The 21,071-nt window shown below is 38.3% G+C and overlaps 1 protein-coding gene across 18 annotated transcripts in view; it reads left to right on the top strand.

Annotated features, from left to right (window-relative positions):
• DST (dystonin) overlaps nucleotides 1-21,071 on the top strand; it is a 448,713-nt gene that overhangs the window by 220,041 nt on the left and 207,601 nt on the right. For 14 of the 18 annotated variants that reach the window (XM_014537311.1, XM_005863309.2, XM_014537308.1 and 11 more), the window contains 3 exons: nucleotides 3,958-4,047; nucleotides 6,262-6,339; nucleotides 8,299-8,391. In XM_014537311.1, coding sequence (XP_014392797.1) covers nucleotides 3,958-4,047; nucleotides 6,262-6,339; nucleotides 8,299-8,391 — 261 coding nt within the window. Of the gene's footprint in view, nucleotides 1-3,957; nucleotides 4,048-4,579; nucleotides 4,679-6,261; nucleotides 6,340-8,298; nucleotides 8,392-14,252; nucleotides 15,317-21,071 lie in introns of those variants that run through there. The other 4 variants (XM_014537309.1, XM_014537306.1, XM_014537304.1 and 1 more) reach the window with 2 other exon arrangements.

The raw sequence follows: 21,071 nt of genomic DNA, 5'->3' as shown, positions 1-21,071 counted from the left end.
TTCCAGAATACTGCATCTTTTAGGCGTAGGACCCTTTAAGAGAGGACTGAATCCTTCCTGATATAGAAAAGTTTGCTTTTTCCTGAGGGACTGTTCCTCCTTCATTGCGTACAGACTGGGCCCCCAGCAGCTTGGTTGTGCTTTGGGCTTGCTCAAGATAATAGTTTACAAGTTATATGTTGGTCAGAGATGCTATGTCCTCATTCTGTTTAAAAGCCTTCAGTGGTTTTCTTTACTTAGGAAATGTCTAAGTTTTTTAAAACGACATGTAAAGCCGCCATGTCTCCTGGCCCATCTTCCTACCTCACCCTCCACCTCCCATTTCATCGATTTCACGGACTGTTTCCTTCCCTGCACCATGCAGTTGCATGCATCCTTGCCCTTTTCCTTTGTTCTTATTCTTCCCTTTACCTGGCACATTTTCATGTCTTAACCAGGCGGACTTCTTAGCCTTCAGATTTGGTGAGAGCTCCTCAGAGCTTCCTGAGTTGCTCTGACTATATTTACTCTAGACTGAAATTTCCTCTCTAAATTTCTACCATATCAGACTGCAAGCCTCAAAAGGTGGCACTCTCTTGTTATTCTCTTTGTACCTTTAGAACGTAAATGATTCCCTGGCATATAATGGATGCTCAATAAATATTTAGTGACCTATATGGTAACAGTATGTTTAAATATGAAAAGTAAAACTGTTGTCGAATTTGGATTAACATCAACCAATACAAAGTCAGACTTTTGAAAAAGGCAGTTTTAAACTAGCTAGACAGTGATCTTATCTTTAAAGTAGAATTTGGTTTAGCCCACATAAAATCAATTGCAATAACAATTTTAGAGTAGTATTTTTCAACAGTTAAGCCATTTAAATGGACAGACCTGGCTCCATCTCTTCTATTGTCTCTCAAAAATAAATTTGAGATGCGTGTTGCCTCCATCACCATCACCACAGCACCCTGTTTAGAATCTCTCTCCCTCCAAGCCTCACCATTTTTTTTCTGCTTACTTTATTTTTCTTCCTTAGGCTACTCTTCTTAAGCAAAAGATTGGAAGATTGGTGCCCTCTAGGGGTAAACTGCAGGTGCAGCGCAATACACACATTTTAGAGAACACTGCACAATTCCGGGAGAATCGTATGAAATACAGAAAATGATGCTTCCTCCTCCTTATGTAATTCACGTTATGTAACTTAATCCCACAGTATCTCACAGTGCTTTCACTTTGCTCATCTGCTCCTCTAGCACTATTTATTCAGACAGTTTTTTGTTCCATAGGGAGAAAATATCCAAAATGAGAAGAAAGGCTGTTTTATTAAAAATTGAAAACGGAAGGTTACGACTACTGGCAGTTAGTGTAGTCATTTGTGAAGGAAAGTTACCGGCCAGATGTCTGTGACTCAGACCCAGGACAAAATAAAAAGCTTTTCTGTTTCAGCTTAACTATTTAATGTCTTCTTTTCTTTCTCCTACATTTCAGATATTTCTCCAGAACCCCATTCCCCCCTCTCAGTTCATCCGCTAGCACTCTTTCCCCATAATGTTGGTTTGTAATTTTTAACTAACATTCTCTTTCATCTCCTTCTTTTGTGGTGAGTAGAATGAGCCAAGTTTTAAAAGGTCTTAGTACAGGGTCAGGTACCTAGTATTAACTTATTGTGTGTTTATTTTTGTTTATTATTATTAATGATGGTGGCATTTGTTTTTCATAGAATGATAAAGATGACAACGTCTTACATTTGTCCAGCTTTTCATATGCAGTATTTTTGTAGACCCTCAGAATAATCACCCACGATAGGAAAATAGGCAGTATCACATGGCAACCAGCGCCTCAGAATTTTTTCAAGCATTACGAAGTTAGTCTATTTCTTCACCCCTCCCAAATTATTTTTTTAAAACTTTTTTTATTGATTTCAGAGAGGAAGGGAGAGGAGAGAGAGAAACATCAATGATGAGAGAGAATCATTGATCGCCTGCCTCATGCATGCCCCTACTGGGGATCGAGCCCGCAACCCTGGCCTGTGCCCTGACTGGGAATCAAACCGTGACCTCCTGGTTCATAGGTCGAGGCTCAACCACTGAGCCACATCGGACGACTGGTCCCCTCCCAAATTCTCAAGAAATTAGGCCAAAGGCTTAAGAGCAACTTTCCATTTTACATATTTTAAGTTGTCACATTACATTTTGAAAATATGATAACTTTTATTTTCAGATCATAGAATTTTTGTTTTCTGGTTTGAACAGAGGCCTTCTCTTTCCAAATTTTGATTTTGCAAATAAGAAAATTTAGGCCTAGATTATAGGCAGCTGGTACTAGTTTATGGGACTCATGGTAAAAGCAACACTAAAATGCAGGCCTCCTAACTTGTTTTGCCTTATAACATGTTTTCTCTCCTGAGTTTTGATAGCGTAGTATTATTGTTTTTCTTTTATAAATTTTATAATTAAAATTTATTATAATTATGTGACTTTGGGAGATTGAAGCACTTTGATCACCTTGCTTATATGCTCAATTTTATAATTAAAATTTTTGCTAATTTAATTTTTCTTTATTGTTGCATAAATATGGAGAAAAATGACACTTTGTTTTGGAAAGTTTCTCTGATGTAGAAGGTTTAGTTCAATCTGGCAAAGCAAGTTGTGAAATAGCCTTCCTGTGAAATAAGTGTTCAGAATCACACCATGTGTTTCACTGTCCTGGAGTGAGAAAGACATAGGAAGTGGAAGGAGTGTCATGTGAGCCTCGCAGGACGTGGGTGGGATGGCATGGGTTCAGGAGGCCAAGCACTTGTAGCAGATATCCCTACTTGGCAGACTGAACAGAGGTTTGGGGAAATCTTTGGTGGTTTGAGCTCTAAAATCACAAGCTTAAATCTGGCTTGTGGAAGAGAGGAAGAAGCTGAGGGTTAACTTTGTGCTAGTGATAATGGTCATGAAAACCCTACACCACAAGATTTCTGTTGTGCAGAGGAAGGTTTGGACAGAGGTCTTCTAACCTTACATCTGTGAATTTTTAAAAAACGTTTTATTTTGAAATAATTATAGGTTCATGGAAGCTTTCAAGAATACTGCCCTTTATCCAGACCAAGAAAGATTCAGCTAAACATGCATCTAGCTGTCCATCTGCCCAAGAAAAAAGAAACAGGTCTCCATGTAGGACCATCATTGCAGGTCAAAGGCAGATGCATATCTGTATGTATATGTATGTATGTATGTATATATGTATATATGTGTGTGTGTGTGTGTGTGTATGTATGTGTGTGTGTGTGTATATATATATATAAATCCTCACCAGAGGAGTGAGGATATTTTTCCCCGTTAATTCTAGAGAGATTGAAAGAGAGACTCACACATAGATGTGACAGAGACACATCAATTGGTTGCCTCCCACAAGCTCCCTGACCAGGGGTGGGGATCAGACCTGCAACCCAGGTACATGCCCTTGACTGGGAATTGAACCCGTGTCCCTCAGGTGTGCAGATCGACACTCTTAACCACCGAGCCATGCTGGCCAAGGCCATCTGTGGATTTTTAATGTGTAGAGTGTGTGCTTCTGGCATCCAGATCTTGTGGCCAGAGAGTAGGAAGACCAACAGGGGGTAAAAAGTTGCCTCTCTTGTTACGTTGGCTCCTTTTGCTGTATCAGGAGTCATGAAGATCAGGGCATTGCCTGTATTTTTAAAAATTGTAACTCCATGTAATAGTCCAGGCTTATATTTATATAATGTGGTAAAACATGTATTAATTCTACTTGTCTTTGTGAGTTATTAATCTAAAAATTACATTTTTAGTGTTTAGATTTTAAATTTAAATTTAGTATTTTAGTAAGAGAATAAAAATTTTAAAAATCACTATATGATTGAGTACCATGGAAGAAATGTTTTCTACTTTGTCCTCTTCCTTGTTTGAGTATTAAGAATTATCCTGGGATCTAGGACCGAAAGTTAAATTGCTTTTCTCTGTGTAGGTTCGAAAACACGTGAATGATCTCTATGAAGACTTAAGGGATGGACACAACTTGATCTCTCTTTTAGAGGTTCTTTCGGGAGACACCCTGGTAAGTTGTAAATTTCTTAATTTATTTTGAAGAACATATGCATATGACTGGGATGTTTTTGGCACAGACTGTTCAGATTTTTGTAATATTCATCTTTTTGAGCTGTAACTTCTGCCTGAAAAAAAAAAAGTTTTGGTTGGATTCCTAAGCATTTTCAGATTTTGAATGATGTGACTTTGGGAGATTGAAGCACTTTGATCACCTTGCTTATATGCTCAATTTTATAATTAAAATACTATTTTTGTTCTTGCTTCTCTTTTTTTGTTTACCTTTGGGTTGTTTTGCTTAGCAGAAGTTGTATGCATAATATAACCACACATTAAAAGACTCACAAACAGCCAGGAAATAAGCACCGCTTTCTGAAAAATGGTCTAACCCACTCCACAGGTGTCATTTCCTTTTTTTTGTGAACATGACTTCCCTGTTCTTGGTTACCTGTTCTCCTTCATTATGTTCTGTTCATGCTCTTCTTTTCATTTCTGGTCTGTCTTGTGTCTTTGCTGTCCTATCTTCTGTCTGTTATATTCATTAGCCAAGGGAGCGAGATTTTTTGAAGACCTTACGATTGGTGAGTGCAACAGAAGCATGCGAATATGAACAGCATGAGGATGTGGAGGATGAGGATAAGGGGGTAGGTGTCGGCCCCCATAACTCAACTAATCTAGCCTTACAGTGCGGTGAGCGCTAACGCGATAGACAAGTAACCCACGGGTTCGGGCTCCTTTGTAGAAAACGTTAGAAAGGACCAAAACCCACAATGAGGTGGATGTGTGTGAACCAAGACATTGGACAAAGGAAATATTTTCTCTTTAAATTTATTTATAGATTACTGTGCACTGCATGGTAATCGAACATGAGCACTTAAGGGATAAGATGGCATTTTAGCTAAAGGATTTTATATAGTTACGGACATCTTGACAACTAGCCTGCTAATTTTTATGCAAAGTTATCCTATTTCTAGAATTTATATTTCAAACATGGCAACTATTTTTTGCTTTACTTGAAGGAACTTCTGGATACTTATTTAATATTTAAGTTTATACTTTAAATCATAGCTGTTGGCATTAGGTATTTAACGGACATTCTTTACCCTGCCACCTGTGTCTCATTTTATTTAGAAAGGGAGAAGGCTCTAACAATCTAGAGTCCTGACAACTAACAGAGCTGATGACAATTAGTTGACCACAGTCCACCTTTGCAAGACCTATGTGCTTCTTTTGCCATCTACATCCCTAGTGCCCCCTGATTTCATTGGAAATTGTGCTTTTTTTTTTTTTTTTTATCTAGTGGGTGAATTCACCAACATCATTCCTACCTGTTGTATAGAACCTACTTTTCCATTCTGTTGTCTGCTGTCTTTTTTATTATGGGGCCTTGGCTTCAGCACCCTATTCATATTTGAGAAGCTAAGATCTCAGTTTTACTTTTTCCCCCTTTGGAAGATTTGATGTGGCAAATTTCAGCTTCATTCTTTGTATTTTTGTTAAGCATTTTCCCAGCTCTGTTTCCTTATGTTTTCCTTTTGCCAACTTGCAGTGATTCTAAAGGGAAACAGTATAAAGGAAAAGAATTATGGTTTGTCAGCTTTCCTGAAGTGGAAAGCTATTATAGAGTCCTACCAATTTTGGGGAAAAAAACACTAAAATAAAATAAAGAGGAAATATATGAAATGGTTTTAATTGCTTTTCTCCCTTCCTCTATCATGGCTAAGTAAAACTCCACTGTCTTTCTCCTTCTTGGTGATTTTTTTATACTAATTGCATGCTACTTTTCCTCATTTTCAATCACATGCCGTGTATATATGTATTTATAACAATCATTTTGATAACTGTTAGAATTCATTAAGAAGGGAAAATGGTATTTAATTCTTCTTGTGCAGCCATACCTGAATAACTATAGGCTAGAATTGTATTTTAGTGAACATAAAAAGTCTATATGTTCTATGGTATTTTCTCTGTTCCTTTGTTTAAATAAAGCATTTGGAATACAGAATATGTTTAAATAAAACATATTGGGAGAAATCCCTAGTAGTTTAAATTTAATCCCAGATAATACAAAAAAATTAGAACTGCCTTTAAAGAATTTAATGGGCTTACCCCAAACAGTAAATATTGTTTTGACATATTAAGATAAGCATAATGTATATTTATGTAGTATGTTGTCATTGTTACCAAAAACTAGTGTTTTTCATACCCTGCATTTTTCTATTCTTAGCCCAGAGAAAAAGGTCGGATGCGTTTTCACAGACTACAGAATGTACAAATTGCACTTGATTATTTGAAAAGACGCCAGGTAAGATGTTTTTCAAAGACTGTAATCATCCCATAAATAAAAGCCTAATATGCTAAGTGTCTGACCGTTTGTTCCACCGTTCGTCCAGTCGCTATGATGCATACTGACCACCAGGGGGCAGACGCTCCGACCAGTAGGTTAGCTTGCTGCTGGGGTCCAGCCGATCGGGACTGGGTGAGAAGGGCTGGACACACCCTGGAGCCCTCCTGCGGCCCCTCCCCAGCCCCGATCATGCACCATTGGGGTCCCTCGGCCTGGCCTTCGTCCTCTCGCAATCCAGGACCCCTCAGGGGATGTCCACAGGCCTGGATGAAGGACCCTATCGGTGCATGGATTTGTGCACCAGGCCTCTAATATAACCATATGTGACTGAGTTAATCTACATAGAATCATGTCAGGGAATGAAAAGGTTAAATTAGGCTATGAATTGTAATCATTATACTTGTGCTTCTGTGAGACAAATATTCTAAAATATTTATAAACATTTGCTCCAAAGAAAAGAAAGTTAATAGTAGTTGTAAGCTTAGAGGAATTACAAGTGGCTACATTTCCATTTGAATAAGAGCTACTGATTCTCCTTCTGTCAGAATTTGAGTGCTTTTGCCTAGGAAGTTAATGATAGAATGTTAAGAATGTCTATGAACAGTTCTTAGTAGTAGGGAGGCAATACCTTAATTTTTATACTTACTTTATAAAACTATTTTTATAAAAAATAGTTCATAATATTTTAAAAATTATTAAGTATTTTTAATATCTAGTAGTGATGAGGCAATGGTTTATTTTCTGTAAGTACATAATACTGGGTAATTTATAAGTAGTTAAAAGTAAAGCAACATTTCTGACAACAGTCTCCAACTGGCTTGAGGTTTCAGAAAAAATCAAGGAGAAGAATGAACACCATATTGGATGTGATCTTGATTTTGGTAGCATTGTATATAAGAATGGTATAAACCAAATAATTGGTAACTTTTAGTGAGTAGAAAAAAGGAGAAAAAGACATTCAGGAGAACTGCAAGTTGCTGAAAACAGTGGGAACAATTTTGTTCTTGATGGAGTAGGAGGAAGGGAGGGAGACGGGGAGAGGGAAACACTATCTTTTATTAGTTCTTCATTTAGGTTATTAGGAATGTGAAAATGCTTTTAGTTTTTAAATTCTAATAAATGTATGTTCAAATATTTTAAATGTTATTGGTACTTGCCTTATTGTTTTTAATTCCAGTGGAAGTTTCCAGAAGGATCAATGGTTAATTATAATCTCCTGGTATGAAATGTATTTGGCAGTATTTTGTCTGGGTAGTAAAATGTTAGCTATCATTGTATTTAATTTTTGGTATTCAGTTCATGATATATAATTCTTTTGTCCATCCAGGAGGTAATGTTAGATGTTGTCATTGCATTTATTTACTTGAATGCATAATATGACAGTTGATAAGCTTTAAGTCTGATATATATATATTTGAACAGCCTTAAAAATGTCCAGTCACTCATGTAATTATTTATCTTGGTAACAGTTTGTGATAAAGAGATAGAAAAGTAATGCTAGTTTTTATTTAACCCTTTGTGAAGGAAGTATGACAGAGTTTTAAAAATTATGGTTTAGAACTGTTTCCTACTTAATTGTAAAATAAAGCTTATTTTCAAAAGACAAATGTCCAATTAAAAAAATCTCAAGTATCTAAGACTTCTCGCTTGAGCTGTACGTTTGTTTTAACAAATGAGTAGTTTTATTACTTGATCTAGAAGACAAAACCAAGATAATCCCCGCTTTTCTTTGTGGCTGCTTTATATTTGCAATCTAAAATGAATGAAGGTAGGGGGTAAAACAGTATTTTGAGGATTACTGGTATTTAAATCATTCAGTTTTTTTCTTTGTATAATTTAGCATCGCTTTTATATAAAGATAAGTCGTGATGGTTTGAAAAACAGTTTTTTTTTATCTCTTTTTCACATATAAAACAGGTGAAATTAGTGAATATTAGAAATGATGACATAACAGATGGAAATCCCAAGTTGACTTTGGGATTAATCTGGACAATAATTTTGCACTTTCAGGTAAGCTTAATTTTTCTTGATTGTCATTTCTTTTAGCCTCTTATTGCTAATTCCAAGTGGTTCATTCACATCAAGGATGAATTATGCATTCATATCCTATGGAAGATAGTAAATTTTAGGCTTGTTTTCTTAAACAATTTATCTGTATTATTTCTTTCAAGTTACTACTTGTGAACCTGGTATCCCATTTCCTGTTGTTGATAACCTGAAATGTCTTTAGGACAAAGCTTGCCATCTCAGAGTTGGACGACACGATTCTTTTTAATTGAATGCAGACACATTTCTTTTGTTTATTGGAAAGTATTACGTGATTTAGATATACAAAAATTTTATTACTTCATATAGAATGGTTTTCACTGGTATTATGGTTTCTCCACTATGCAAAATATTTTCTCTTATTGGTAGACACTAGATGGCAGTATAATTATGATAAAGCAATCTTCTGAATTAGTATTCATGTTTTTATATAGCGCTACACTTTTTCAAACTAGATTTGGGGAGGGTAAATGCAAATACATAAAAATTTATTAGCAACAAATGATTATTTAATAAATTGAGAGCTGATTGTGAGTTTTAGTTTTTGTAAAAAGATACATTTTTTTTTTTAAAAGATACATTTTGAAAAAAGCCATCTTCATTTGAAAAGCCGAGTCCTAATTTTGGAATTTGCTTTTGTTTATTAATGCTGTGCCTGCCCACACAGTGTTCTGTGTGCAGCTCAGAGCCTGGCCCACAGGAGGCACGTGGCACATCTTACTGACTGACTGTGCAGTGGGCCTTGAAAGAGGAGGAAATTGCCTGCCAGCTTCAGAAAGGAGCTGGGGTTTTGAGCCAGATTTTGAGAGGAGTTAGATTTACTTCTTATATTTTAAAAATTCGACTAGGACATAGGGTTTGTAGGGGAATGGTGGAAAATCATGTACCTGGGGCTCATTTGGGAATAGGAAAAGTCTGACAGGTATGGAGAGCTACAGAAAGTAGAGTCTAGGTCAGTGATGGCGAACCTATGACACGCGTGTCAGAGGTGACACGCAAACTCATTTTTTTGGTTGATTTTTCTTTGTTAAATGGCATTTAAATATATAAATATATTTAAATATATATCAAAAATATAAATCTTTGTTTTACTATGGTTGCAAATATCAAAAAATTTCTATATGTGACACGGCACCAGAGTTAAGTTAGGGTTTTTCAAAATGCTGACACGCCGAGCTCAAAAGGTTCGCCATCACTGGTCTAGGTAGGTTCCAGCTTCTGAACAGGCAGCTGAGAGAAGTTGCAGCAACCAGAAATCAGAGGCGCAGACTCAGGTACCAGGAGACCCAGGGAACCAGGTGTCAGGCAGCCAGACTGCAGGGCAGCTAACATAGGTGCATGTCCACTCATCTGGGCATCGATGTCGGAGACCCAGTAACAGGAACTGGAGGCAGGACCCTGAAGGCCTGTGGGCTTCCATTTCTAGAGGACCCCATCCTCAGGGGACCCAGGGGACTGAGCCATAAACCAAGGCAGAGATTTGGGCATGGAGCCAGACCTTGTTACCAGAATTGGGTAAAGACTGAGTAGAACTGGCCAAAAGCTGATTTCACATGGATTTCCTCGGCAGCTCTCTCAGGGCGTCTTTTAATCAGCCCTGAGTGGATCAGGTTCCTCGACTTTAAGTAGGGTTGAAACTGCAAGAACCCCACTTTGGAGGGTTAGAGGCCTATTGGGACAGGGAGCCAATCACATCATTACCGACGGAGCTGGTGAGACAGGTTGTGCTTTGAATGTTGGAGTGAGAATCCCTGTGGGGCAGTGGGGAAACACTCAGGTTTTGGGGGGAGGCAGAGTTAAGTTTCATTGTTGGCTCTTTTATTTATGGCTGTGACGGCGTTGAATAAGTCACTTAATCACTCTGCACCTGAAAAATAATTTTGGAAACTCAGCCTATCAATTCTATGTAAAATAAATTGAAATGAGCAGAGTCCATAATGAGGGAGATAATCTAAGAAGCTGAGGTGGTGATTTCTAAATGGAGTGATAAAGGCCAAGACTCAGGTGGGGATGGAAAATGGACCCCGAGAGATGGCATTTTAAAGGAAGAAAGAAAGGGACTTGGTGATAGTGAATAACTTACAGCCTGGGAGATAAAAACCAGCTGACGCCAACCAACCTACAAACAAAAAAGCAAACTATTGAGAGAAATGGGGATCTTGGTAAGGGGAAAACCTAAGACCTTAGCGGGATCAGTGGCATGGTGGGGTATCCTTTCCATTTGTCTGCTGAGAGGTTGGAGATTTGTGAGCAGAGCAGAGCTGAGAGGTCAAAGGTACAGATAGACCTGGGAGTTACCAGTACAGAAGTGGCCAATGAATCTACCAGAGACGAGGGGTCTTTAGGGGACCTAAGAGATGGCATACATGGAGAAGAGCCAAGAGCAAAGGACAGACATTTAGGGGAAGGCCCATGATTGGGGTGAGGGAGGAAGAAGATCTGTTTGGGGGAACAAAAAAGGAACATTTGATGAGATGGGTGAAGCAACAGGGAAATGTAGTGTTGACAAAATCAAGGGAAGATATTTTCAGGTAGAAAGGAATAGTGAACAGTATGAAATGCTACCAGAGAGCTTGAGAACTTTAAGACTGATAGTTTTAGTCCAGGCTGGTTTGGCTCAGTGGATAGAGGATTGGCCCACAGACTGAAGAGTCCCAGATTTGATTCCATTCAAGTTCAATTCCCAACCCGTGTTGGGGTGCGTGCAGGAGGCAACCAATCGATATGTCTCTCTCACATCGATGTTTCTCTCTCTCTGTCTCCCTCCTGCCCTTCCACTCTTTCTAAAAATCAATGGAAAAATATCCTTGGGTAAGGATTAAAAAATACTGATAGTTTTAGTTTTCATAGTTTTGGTACTTAATAGTTTTGTATAGAAGGAAGACTTTGGAAACCATGGAGAAAATACTCTCAAGCTACTGTGAGCAGATACCAGAAAATATAATGGACCAAAATGTCAGTAAATGGTTGTGAATTAGAAGTAGTATGTTTGAGGAAATGTAAGTGAAAAGTCATTCAAAAAATAATTATATATTAAGAAAGCTCTTTGGAGTTCAGGTGTCTTTTGAAGAGAGAGGAGGACCAGCCACAAGAAAACCAAAAGGAAGTTTTTCTTCTAGTATGATTCTGTGGCCTATATTATAGAATCCAGTGTATTTTAGGACCCGGAATACAAGGTAATGACTGTTAAATTATTACCAGTTTTTAAAAATTAGACCAAGATCTACTTAAAATGAAACACATCAGTGTTTTGGTAAATCAGAAATGTTCCTTCATTTAGATGAAATGACTTTTCTTAGTAGTGTGACAATTAAAGATTAGAACGATTTTACTGGTTATGCCAAGATACAAGGCTATTTATAGCAGTGGTAATCATCCTCACTCAAAGTGACTGGGCTTTTTTCCCTCTCTCTCTATACGTTACATAAATAAGGGAAGTAATTACAGAAGACAAGTTTATTTATTTCTAAACTATCTGTTATAAGCACCATAAATTGAATCTCTTTTCTAATCAGGCTATCTGAAGGTAAGTATGGTCAACACAGTAATTCTGTATCCTTAGCCACCATAGGCTAGATCAGGAGATACTAAGATAAGGAAGTGTGTTGTTCTATCTATTGGGAGAATGTTCATAAAACTTACTATAATCTAGGGTGATGAATCTACTGTGATAGAAATAAAAATAGGGGTGTAGAGAAGGAGTGTTGTAGTAGGATCAGGAAGGTTTAGAGAATAAGGGAAATTTTCACTGATATTAGAGATCGGCTTTGCAAGATGATTGCCAGCTACCAGGCAGAGAGTGAAGTTGGGTGTTTCTGAGAGAGGGTGGACAGTTGCTCAGTGTGGGAGGGCTGGAGGCAGGGTGGGTGCTGTGCAGATCACTGGCTGTGCCTCTGTTGTGTCAGTACAGATACCAGTCATTCCACTGTTCAAAAAAATTATGTTTTTATTGATTTTAGAGAGAGGAAGGGAGAGGGAGAGAGAGATAGAAACACTGATGAGAGAGAAACATCATTGATCAGCTGCCTCCTGCATGCCCCCTACCAAGGATTAAGCCCATAATCCAGGCATGTGCCCTGACCAGGAATTGAACCGGTGACCTCTTGGTGCCTAGGATGATTCTCAACCAACTGAGCCACATCGGCTGGACAAGTTGTTCCACTTTTAAATTATCTTGAATGATGTTTTATTGCCATCAACATTGCAAATCAAATTAAAAATGAGCAAACAAACCAGAGGCTTTATTTTTGCCAGCTTGTCTTCTAGGATATTCAGTTTTTGCCATTGAAGATTGTTTACTTTTCTCTTTAAATGATTAAGGAGAAGTTCACCATGCAGGCCTATTATTGACAAATATCAACAGCATTGCTTACTTGGCTGTTTAATTATATTCTTACTAGAGGCCTGGTGCAGGACATTTGTGCACTGGGGGGAGGGTCCCTCAGCCCAGCCTGTGCCCTCTCGCAGTCCAGGCCCACTTGGGGGATGTTTGCCTGCCAGCTTAGGCCCGCTCCCCAGCAGTTGGACATCCCCCGAGGGGTCCTTAGTGCTGCAGCGGAGGCAGGAGAGGCTACCGTCACCCCCACTGTGCTCTCCAGCTGTGAGCCCAGCTTCTGGCTGGGTGATGTTCCCCTTGTGGGAGTGCACTGAACACCAGGGGACAGCTCCTGCGTTGAGTGTCTGTCCCTGGGTGGTCAGTGTGTGTCATAGCAACCAGTCGTTCTGCTGTTTGGTCGATTTGCATATTAGGGTTTTATTATATAGGATTTTAAAAAACATAATGAGTTTCATCTTGTATTAAATTTTTTTATTGAATTTATTGGGGTGACATCGGTTAATTATATAGATTTCAGGTGTACAATTCTATAATAACTTCATCTGAATATTGTATTGTGTGTTCACCACCCCAAGTCAAGTCTCCTTCCACCACTTCTTCCCCCTTTGCCCTCTGCTACCTCCCACACCTCCCTTTCCCTCTGGTAATCACCATACTGAGTTTCATCCTTTGATCAGTCCAAACACTACCTAGAGAAAGGCAATTATCAATTTGTTTTTATTAGTCAGATGATTTCTGCTTACGTGTAAGTCCAGCCATACTAATTTCCTTTGTACTGTATCTATGACTCAGTGTTAGAAATATGCACACCTTAATCAGGTTCCATGCTGGCTTATTATTTTTATAGCAGTGCCCTAGAAAAACTGAATAATATTTAACTAGGGTACAATTATAAAAGTTACATATAAAGTTTAACTGCCCTAATTCGTGTATGAGAACACGCAAGTGTTTCTTTTGGCTAAGTGTCCCATGCTTTAAATCATAAATCTTATCTGTTTGCTTATATGAAAATCCTAATGAGCACATAATGGAAATGGCTTGGAAATTTATGTCATAGGAAAAGTACTACAATTTTAAAAGATTGATTATTTTAAGCACTTTGCATTTATCTCCTTCAGCTATTAAATTGTTCTTTTTTTTGTTTTATGGCTGCTGTTTTGAATGAGTCTTAATCTATTTTACAGATATTTTTGAGGTTTTTATTTTTTTTTCCCAAGTGCCAAAATTAGTTGGTGTTTCTTAAGGAAAAAAGAAAAGTTAGAGGGTAGAGACTCTGAAAGGAAATTTGAAAGGCACTTTGAAACTAAATGTGAAAGGCACTTTGCTAAGTGTCTCTTAACTGGCATTTGCTTTCTGTTTGCAATCAGATTTGCTGAACCACCAATAGTTTCAAAGGTTAACGCAAACTTTGGTAGCGTAGCTGCAGCTCAGAAAACCAAAAGTTAAAGTGAGGGTCAGAATCTTCTTGTATAATAAAGCCCAGGGTTTGCCTTGCGAGCTCCTCCGAGTTGTAATTTGACAGCGAGCAGTGATGTTTGTCTAAGAGGATTGGTGGCCAGAAATAAGCCACACTGTCTAATGAGACACAGGGACGCAGCTGGGCAGGCTGCCATGGCCTTTCTTGCGTGCGCCTTTCTCATAAGCAACATGGCCTCGTGCTGAAGAGGATGGTCACAAAGTCTGAGGAACCAGAGGTCAGCGTGGAATTTTGGGATTTAATGGAGAAGATCCAAGTAAGCCCTGTATTTGGAAATGAGTGAATCTGTGGAACTGTGATTTCCTGCAAAGCAAATGGGGAATGTCTGTGGATGTGTAAGAGCTGAGAAGGAAGAACAATATGTAGATCCTGCCAAAACTCCTTTCAGCCCCGAAAAATACTCTCCCGGAAGAAAATATTTCAGAAGAAAACTGATCAAGAAAGTTGTAGATGACACAGAGCCAGTCGAGCCAAACCATGAAAATGAAGGAAAGCAGAGAAGCAGCACTCGGCTCTCGAGGGAACAGCCAGCTCTTTCATCCCGGCGACTGGTACGGGAAGAATCCGCTACCCCAGCCCTCACACGGGAAGGTGGTATTCAACCAGGGAAGACAGACGGAGTAGCTGGCAGTGTGCAGCACAAACTTCTGCCCGGTGCTGCGAGCAGTGGGTCTCACCGGGTGAACATCTCTCCTGCTAAAGACAGTGAAACAGGAGCCAAAGTCAGTGAGCAGGATGAAAGGATTTCAGAAAAAGACAGCGCTCCGTACGGTGCAAAGGGGAAGAAACACTTAGAGGATGTCAGCCCAAGAGACATAACATTCCAGAGCAGAACTGACCTTTTTCCTTTCCCAAAGGCAGCCAGCTTAAATCCCACCCACTGTGCTACAGAGAGATCACTTGAAGAAAGTGGGTTCTCGGAAGACCCATCCCAAAATGATAGCAGTGGGCAAGAAAAGCCAAACACTGAGAGATTTCGCCCGCATGCAATACAGCATTTTCAGGTTGAAAAAAAGACATGTCATTCCCTCTGTACTAATGTGCCCTCTACTTCCAAGGACACAGGTGAAAATGAGGTAAGTGACCCCAGGGACCTTAAGTGAAAGGTGTAAATAAGTACTCCAGGTGCTCACATCTGATAGGTTCTGTAATTTGCCTTTTTGTAAAAGTTACTAGTATATTCTTATTAGTTTAAATGTGAAAGCTGTAGAGTTCTTGCTGCATTTAATTTGTAGCCTTAGAGTTGATTATTATGATTTTATTTTTGTATGACATCCATTTCTTTTATCACACTTTAATTTCAAAAGCCTGCATTTTTGTTATTGTGGGACTACCTCTTTAAGAGAATGCACATCTTTGAATTTCTGTAGCTCAAGTTGCCTGACTTTTCCTGTGGAATAGCCTTTGGAAACTTAGCTGCACTGTAGGTAACAATTAAATCAGAAAGCAGTCATGCCAAGATAATAGCTTCATGACAAATGCAGGGGGGATACAATACAGTTATTACTACTGACTGGCTGATCGATAAGTTTGAAAAGCCAAATTCTAATTCTCTATCAGTTTTTATATACAAAAACACTCACATAATTGCTTTCAAGTCTCTGTGTGTGTGTATATTGGGAGGCGAGGGGCACCCATGAAATTGCCCTACTCTATTCTGTCTTTGTTACGTGAGTTATTCCCCGGCCCCAGTCTAAAAATCAGAATCTTTTGGGAAGCATTTGAATACAATACAGACTGCCAGGAAGTTGAGCTCTTTATTCCTAACACTGATATTTAGCTTTAGATAAGTTACTTCTCTGGGATTTTTAGTTGTCTTTAAAGTGTAACTGAGCGGCCAGCTGGAATGGCTCAGTTGGTTGAGCATTGTCCTGTGCACCAAAAGGTTGCCAGTTTGATTCCCAGTCAGGACACATACCTGGGTTTTGGATTCGATCCCTTGTTGGGGGGCATATAAGGGAGGCAACGAATTAATGTTTTTTCTTCTCTCTCTCTCTCTCTCTCTCTCTCTCTCTCTCTCTCTTTCTCTCTCTCTCTCATTTCCTTCCGCTCTCTAAGCATGTCCTCTAGTGAGGATTAAAAAAAAAGTGAATATTTATTTGCCTTTGTGAGAAGTACATTACCCAAGCAACCTCTTATACATGTTATTAGTTAGGAGTTGATGGTTTTTTTCCTAAAGCTATTTCTAACTTTGTTAGCAAAAAAATCTGTGTACTGTATATGTGATGTTACACATTCTTGGCCAGGCCATTCTGTCATTTGCACAGTGACAGGATGAGGTGTTTATTAAGGCTCATGTGCACCGTCATCATTGGCCTTAGCTGCTGGTTCTCCTGAGGTGTTCCTGTTTATAGACACTACCACACCTTGCCAATATTATGTCATCAATTCTATTTACATTTTACAGTGGCTGCATTTTAAAGAGAAAGCATCCAGTCTATGCTTTCAATTCCTGGTCAAGGCCCGGCAGGGGGCGGACAGGAGGCAGGCGATCAATGTTGCACTCTCACATCCACATTTCTATCTCGCTCTCCCTCTCCCTTCCTCTCTATGAAATCAATAAAAATATATTTAAAAAAAAGAAGGAAGCATCCAGTCTACGTCATTAATTTTGTAGGTCTGGTGTGAAGGTCAGTGCAAGAGGAAGCGACTTGGTTGCCACATGTTTATGAATGAAACCACTTGGTTTGTTCACATATGTTTTCCAACTGTTTTTTGCATAATTTGGAATCAAGTAAGCCTTACATGTTTTCATTAATGGAAACTTTTAAAATCTGTTCCCTCATTGGTACAGAAGCCTCTTTCCCCCTCCTAATTGTATATCTAATAATTTTTGAAACTTCATTCAAAAATTCATGTGAAAATAAGTCATAAACCTGCCATTCAAATTTATAAAAGAATTGGGATATGGAGATATTACCAAAGTCTCCTATCTTCTGGGTAAAAAATGAATGATATAACCTTTATTTATCTGAGGAGTTTGATGACTCACTTCCCTGTAGTCTAGATAAACTGTTTGTTTGGTGCCATACAGAGTCAGAACCAACAGCTTAGCTACTGCCCTTAGGACATTCTTCCTGTTACCTTGGAGGTGTTGGACTCTGCTTCATTATCTTCGGTTAGAACTTTGCACAGAGCTCTTTTGCATTGGAGTCTATATTTTTCATTGGAGAATTAGAGGGCTTTTAGCCCTTGATTAATATTACATCCCAGAAATGGGCTGTCAGCCCCTATTCCTTTTATTTGTTCCTTCAAGAACTCTTTCATATTCTCTCCATTTGATCCAATTCTTACTTTGAGACAAGCAGGTTGGGCTTGGTGACTTTTGAGTTAGCTTCTAAGTAGAATAGTGTGCAATTCTTTAAACTTTTCTTAACCTTAGACTTAGTTCAAGCCTCTGACTTGAGCTTTACTGATCCTGTGAAACTTGTCTTTCTTAGTGTAGGTGACCAGCCTACCTCTTTAAATCCTTGCTGACCTAGATTGTCCCTCCAGGCTCAGGGGTTCTGTGAGGTGGCCCAGCCAGCCTCTACTTGAGTGCCTGATAGAAATCTCACAGCATACCTTTACTGTGATAAGGAGGTATAAATAATTTTTTTTAAAAGCAATACTTTAGATTTGTATATTGCTTTGGAATTGAAAAAGGCTTTCAGACAGACTTATTGTGTCTTTGGACCATCCTAACAAGTGCATGTAATAGGCAAAACATTCAGTTCCTCTTTTATAGAATGAAGAAATGGAAACTCAGAGAGGTTAAATTTTAACTTTCAACCATACTATGTAGTTGTATTAACTAATGAAAACTGAACTATTTATATACTCCTTTCATCCTTTGGTGAATTGACAATAAAGAGTGTAGTGACCTAATGAGGAAAGAAGCCAAAGAGAGAAGGAGGAGAGGAGTGTGGATATTATACAAATTATATTGTCAGGACCTGAATAATGAGTAGTTGAATGTTTTTATTAATTGGCTTTTTATTAATTATAAAACCTTAAAAAATTGAAAACCATCTCAAGATATTAGAATACATTAGTATTCAGTTTCACTGAAATATAATATTTATTCAATACCTTTTTCTTTAACCAAGTCTTTGATGAATCTTATGCTACAGAATTTTACTTAGAATTCAAGGACTAGGATAACATCTAAATGTTTCACCTTTCAAATGGTAGCGTTGCTCTACAGATCTTGAAAACAAAGGTCATTTGGTTTACAGTTGACTAACTCATTTCTTTCTGAATCATTTTATCTTTTTTAATGAAAATGTATTTTTCTTTTACTATTTCTAGTCACTTGGATTTCATAACCAGTTTGTGAAAATTTAGTTATAAAATAGTTGCATAGATTTAGGGTCTCTGTGAGCATTAGAATGCCTCTATCTTTTCAGTTAAATGAAGAACATGCAAAAGTTTAAAATCCTTTGCTGTATAAGAAGAATAGTTATATCTATGGTTGATTTTCCCTGTATATGAATAAGAAATAAATGCTAAAGGTAGCCATCAAATTTGTGCCATCTTCATAGTGAAAAATATTTTGTGGAGCATTTTCACACATTCTTGAAACTTGGAAGGAGACACTAAAAATGTGTTGATTACATTTGTTTCTGCCAGAATAGTTAAAACATCTTTGAAGAGATTGTGTTTGGAAGCAAACATCTTGGCTTGAAAATTTTGCCTGTGTTGACAAAATCAATATGGAACTTGCTTTTGCCTGACTGCAGGGTCAAATAATGTGAATAAGTTTAAGTAACAATCATCATCCTGGTACACAGTTACCATCTCTCACTAGGGGGCAGCCCTGTACTGAACCCTGTGGGCATATCATTTTAGTCTCTCAGTATCTTTGAAGGGATACTTTATATGAGAGGAAACTGAGGTCCAGAGAAGTCTCAGGGTCAGTAAGTGGTGAACACTGGTCACTGCCCTTCACAGCTGTGTGCCGGTCTTCCAAAGTTAAACTTCGACTCTTGAAATAATTATGTTAAGAGACTCATGAGGTAGAAGAATCTTGTGATCCACCCTTAGCAACCTGCTTCTTTCATTCACATTAATATATAAACTCTCTCAAACAGTATAAACTCTATTTTTATTTTAACAAAAATATATGAAGGAATTAAATTTCCTTTGATAACGCTCTTGTGTCTACCCTGGAACCAATATAGATTTTGTGTTTTGTAGGGAAGAAGTACTGACGACCTATCATTTCTTTATTTACAGTGTGTCCCTTAAATCAGTTTTTGCTTCTATAAAATGAGATGGTTCATCAATGGATCAAGCTCTTTCTGGCATGTGGTAGGGTTTCACTGTAGACGGGATAGCAGAGGAAAGATAACTTAGGGGATCTTGCGTCAGAAGACTTAAATTTAGCCCAAGTCTTATTTTCCATATCTGTAAAAAAAGGGTGGTTCCTTCATTTGAGGATTAAATGAGGTAATGTATTTGAAGAGGACTTAGTACACTGTAAGCACTTTATGCTGTTATCTTATTACTATCTTCTGCTCTTGTAGAAAAGATAAAACATCTTGTAACTGTCCACTGAGTAGAAGAATTCTATAAGTTTTCAAAATATTTAACAGAGCACTTCTTTCTTTCCTTTGGACCAAAAGCGTTCTGCATAAGTAGAGTAGGCTGCCACCTTTCATCCCTCCCCCCGCCCCCCCAGCTCACTCACCCTCTCACTATTTCTTCAGCAAATGTTTACTGAAAATTATGTGTCAAACATATTCCTCTAATTCCATAATTAGCTTAAAATTTTAAAATTTTTGTCCACCTGTAGGAACAGAAATAGACCCTGGGAGGAACTAAATTCTATTCTTTAAAAAGAAAATATCTTTATTGTTGAAGTTATTTTAGACGTTAACGCCCCCCCCCCCCCATTGCCCTCCTCCACCCTGGGTCCCACCTCACCCCAGGCCTTCACTACCCTATTGTCTGAGTTCATAGGTAATGCATTATGCATATAAGATCTTTGGTTAATCTCTTCCCGCCCCTCCTTCCCCCTTCCCTCTGAAATTCCTCAGTCTGTTTCCATGCCTCTGGTTCTATTTTATTCATCTGTTTATTTTGTTCATTAGACTCCTTGTTCATTTATTTTGATTTTTGATTCAATTGTTGATAAATATGTATTTATTGCCATTTTACTATTCATATTTCTTTATCTTTCCCCCCCTCTTCTTCTTAAAGAAGACCCTTCAACATTTCATGTAATACTGGTTTGGAGGTGATGAACTCCTTTAGCTTTCTCTTATCTGTGAAGCTCTTTATCTGACCTTCAATTCTAAATGAGAGCTTTGCTGGGTAGAGTAATTTTGGTTGTAGATCCTTGCTTTTCATCAGTTTGAATATTTCTTGCCATTCCCTTCTGACTTGCAAAGTGTAGCTAATATTGGTTGTTTACACCTTAGTACAGATACATTTCAAAAGCATTACTGGTAGGAGCTCTGGTATGAGAGAGGAAGAAAACATAATGCCAGGGACAAGGCCAGGTGATGCCTTTTTGTGGCCTATGTGTGTGAAGCCATTTTCTTTTTCTGAAGAATCTGAAGTTGGATTAGGAGACCTAAGTGCATACCCCAGGCCCCCTACTAGTGTGCTATGATGCCCTGGACAAACCACATCACCTTTTTCAGTCTAAGCTGTTCACCAGTGGGATGAGGGAGTTAGTTTACCAAATGGCTTTGTGTTCTTTTGGTTTGAGCTCCTTTGGTTCCTTAATCCTTCACTGTATCTATAGCCTGCTCTAAACTAATATCTTAGTTCTCCTAACTTTGGAGATACTGCCTTTGCCAATGTTACACATACATTATTTACTTATATATTAAATGAAAAATT

The sequence above is a fragment of the Myotis brandtii genome, unplaced genomic scaffold, assembly GCF_000412655.1.
Source record: "Myotis brandtii unplaced genomic scaffold, ASM41265v1 scaffold176, whole genome shotgun sequence".
Taxonomy (NCBI): domain Eukaryota; kingdom Metazoa; phylum Chordata; class Mammalia; order Chiroptera; family Vespertilionidae; genus Myotis; species Myotis brandtii.
This window is presented reverse-complemented; position numbering and strand designations above follow the sequence as displayed.